General features: G+C 56.3%; 1 protein-coding gene across 1 annotated transcript; it reads left to right on the plus strand.

Annotated features, from left to right (window-relative positions):
- The first annotated feature begins 448 nt into the window (after nt 1-448).
- On the plus strand, nt 449-2,272 carry LOC121673529 (homeobox protein Hox-D13-like). The gene is made up of 2 exons (XM_042046891.1): nt 449-1,157; nt 1,952-2,272. Exons 1-2 carry the CDS (start codon nt 449-451, stop codon nt 2,200-2,202), a joined length of 960 nt encoding a protein of 319 aa, XP_041902825.1. The 3' UTR covers nt 2,203-2,272.
- The last annotated feature ends 357 nt before the right edge of the window (nt 2,273-2,629 follow it).

A 2,629-nucleotide genomic window follows, 5' to 3' on the forward strand; every position in this document is an offset into this window, starting at 1 on the left:
GGTACTCGGCTGGCCTTTTTGAAGCTGCGGGCAGGAGGAAGGGGGGGGATGAAAGCAACGGGGGCCCAGGTTGGTCCGGAGGGGCATCACCGCCGCTCGTCAGCCCAATCTCCCCCCGCTCCAGCGCCGGGGCCGTGGCGGGGCGGGAGCGCGGCGGCGGGGCGGGGGTGGGAGTAGAGGGTGGGGGAGCCGTCGGTGCGGACCGGGGGGCTGCGAGGCGAAAGGGGCAGTGCGGGCAGCGGGAGAGTCACATGTTCCGACGGCAGCCTATGAGCAGCCCCCCGGGCTGAGGCAAACTAATCTGGGGCCGGCCGCCCCCACCCCGGTCCCCCCTCCCAACCTGGACTTCGTTTTTATAAACGTACCGCCAGGATCCAACCTGTTGGAGGCAAATAACCATCCGCATCATGCCCGGCCGGGGACCGAGCCGCCGCCGCCGCCGCCCGCGATGTGCAAGGCCATGAGCAAAGCAGCGAGCTGGGAGATGGACGGACTGCGCGGCGACAGCAGCGGCGGCGGCGGCGGCGGAGGCGGCGGCGGCGGAGCCCCCGGGCAGTGCCGTAATTTTCTCTCCTCGCCCGTTTTCGGGGCGGCGCACACGGGCCGAGCGGCCGCCGCCGCCGCCGCTGCCGCCGCCGCCTCGGGTTTTGCCTACGCCGGCGGAGGGGAGCGCTCGGGGGCGGCTGCGAGGCCCGACGCCCAGACCAAGGACTGCCCGGGCTCAACCACGCCGGCTGCCGCCCCCGCGCTGGGCTATGGGTATCACTTTGGCAATGGATACTATAGCTGCAGGATGTCCCACGGGGTTGGGATACAGCAAAACGCCCTGAAGTCTCCCCCCCATGCCTCCATTGGCGGCTTTCCCGTGGAAAAGTACATGGACGTCTCCAGCTTGACCAGCACGAGTGTCCCCGCCAATGAAGTCTCCTCCAGGGCAAAGGAAGTGTCCTTCTACCAGGGCTATACAACCCCCTACCAGCACGTTCCTGGGTACATAGACATGGTCTCAACGTTTGGCTCTGGGGAACCGAGACACGAAACATACATATCAATGGAGGGCTATCAGTCTTGGACTCTGGCTAATGGCTGGAATAGTCAGGTTTACTGTGCCAAAGATCAGACACAGAGCTCACACTTCTGGAAATCGTCCTTTCCAGGTACGAGAGGGGGAGAAATGGTCTGAGCAGAACTCTCCCGCGCCTTCTCCGCCTTCCCGTCCCCTCCCCCGCCCCCCGGGCTGCAGGGGCGGCCTGCCGACCTGGACAAGCTGCACAGACACGCATAGAGCAGGGTGGGGGCGGTGGATTTTCTCTTTTTCTCACTCCCCCCTCGGCCGCCCACCCCCGAGAAAATCCTCACCCTCAGCTTTCCATACCCGCGGGACTGACCCCAGAACCTCCGCGCCACCAGCGCCAGGGCACCGGACGCCCGACCCGCGAGCGCCGGGGCGGCCTCGGGCTCCTTCTCCCGCTGCTTCCCTCGGTGGCAGGGTTTGTAGTCGCGTTTGAAGTTTGCAGGACGGTGCTCGAAGGCTTGCTCTCCTCTGCCTCTCCGGCTGGCGACTGATGCGGCGGCCCCAGAGCACTTAAGAGACTGCGAGTAGTGAGGGCACAGAGGCACAAACCACATGCAAACAAACCCGGGAAACTCTCACCAACGCGATTTCTGTGTGTGCGCTGCCAGCACTGACCCGCTCTCAGCCCCCCAGCCAATGCCCCCGCCGCCCTGAATGCTCGGTTAGCGATGCATGCCTGAAAAGTGATGACAGTCCATCAAAGTTTTGGTGGTGCTTTACTAGAGTGCAAATAATGTGGCAGTGTAAATAATAATAAACTGTAAACAACCCGGCATTATTTATTTGCCCATGAAAACCAGTGCCCAACAAGTATCGGTTAAGCTTTAAACGCCTGTAATAAAATTCTAATTTTTCACATAATGTCTTTTACAATAGGGGACGTTGCACTAAACCAGCCCGATATGTGTGTCTACCGGCGTGGGAGAAAGAAGCGAGTGCCGTATACAAAACTGCAGCTTAAAGAACTCGAGAATGAATATGCCATTAACAAGTTCATTAACAAGGACAAGAGGCGAAGGATATCCGCAGCCACAAACCTGTCTGAGAGACAAGTTACCATTTGGTTTCAGAACAGGAGGGTGAAGGATAAGAAAATAGTCTCCAAACTGAAAGACAACGTATCCTGATACATTAGTTGTGGACAGCGATGAAAATATAAACTCAATTTACAACCAGCTGAAGACTTTTGGAAAGACTTGAAAATATATTTAATTTTTTTTTTGGTCCTTCCAGCGGTGGCGAAATTTCGGGAATTTTTTTCCGTGAAAGTCAGCGTTTTTCTCTCAGTGTAAGGGAGTGTTGACAAGCCTTGAACTGAATTATAGTTTCTTCATTTTGAAAATAATAATAACATTAATATTAATTATATTTTCTGTTCTTCCCTCTAGGCCAGTATAAACGAATTTAAATATGTTGAACGGTAACAGTTATAACTTTTTTTTATACTTCATTATTCCTCGGGGGGGGGGGTATTCTGTGATTTTTTTCTCTGAGCAATAGCCAGTGCCAAAAAGTGTCAGTTTTGATTTGGTATCGTAAACTTCAAAACACGCC

This window comes from Corvus kubaryi, unplaced genomic scaffold (assembly GCF_017639235.1).
Source record: "Corvus kubaryi isolate FWS band 111438036 unplaced genomic scaffold, C.kubaryi_AGA036_p1.0 65480, whole genome shotgun sequence".
NCBI classification, from domain to species: Eukaryota; Metazoa; Chordata; class Aves; order Passeriformes; family Corvidae; genus Corvus; species Corvus kubaryi.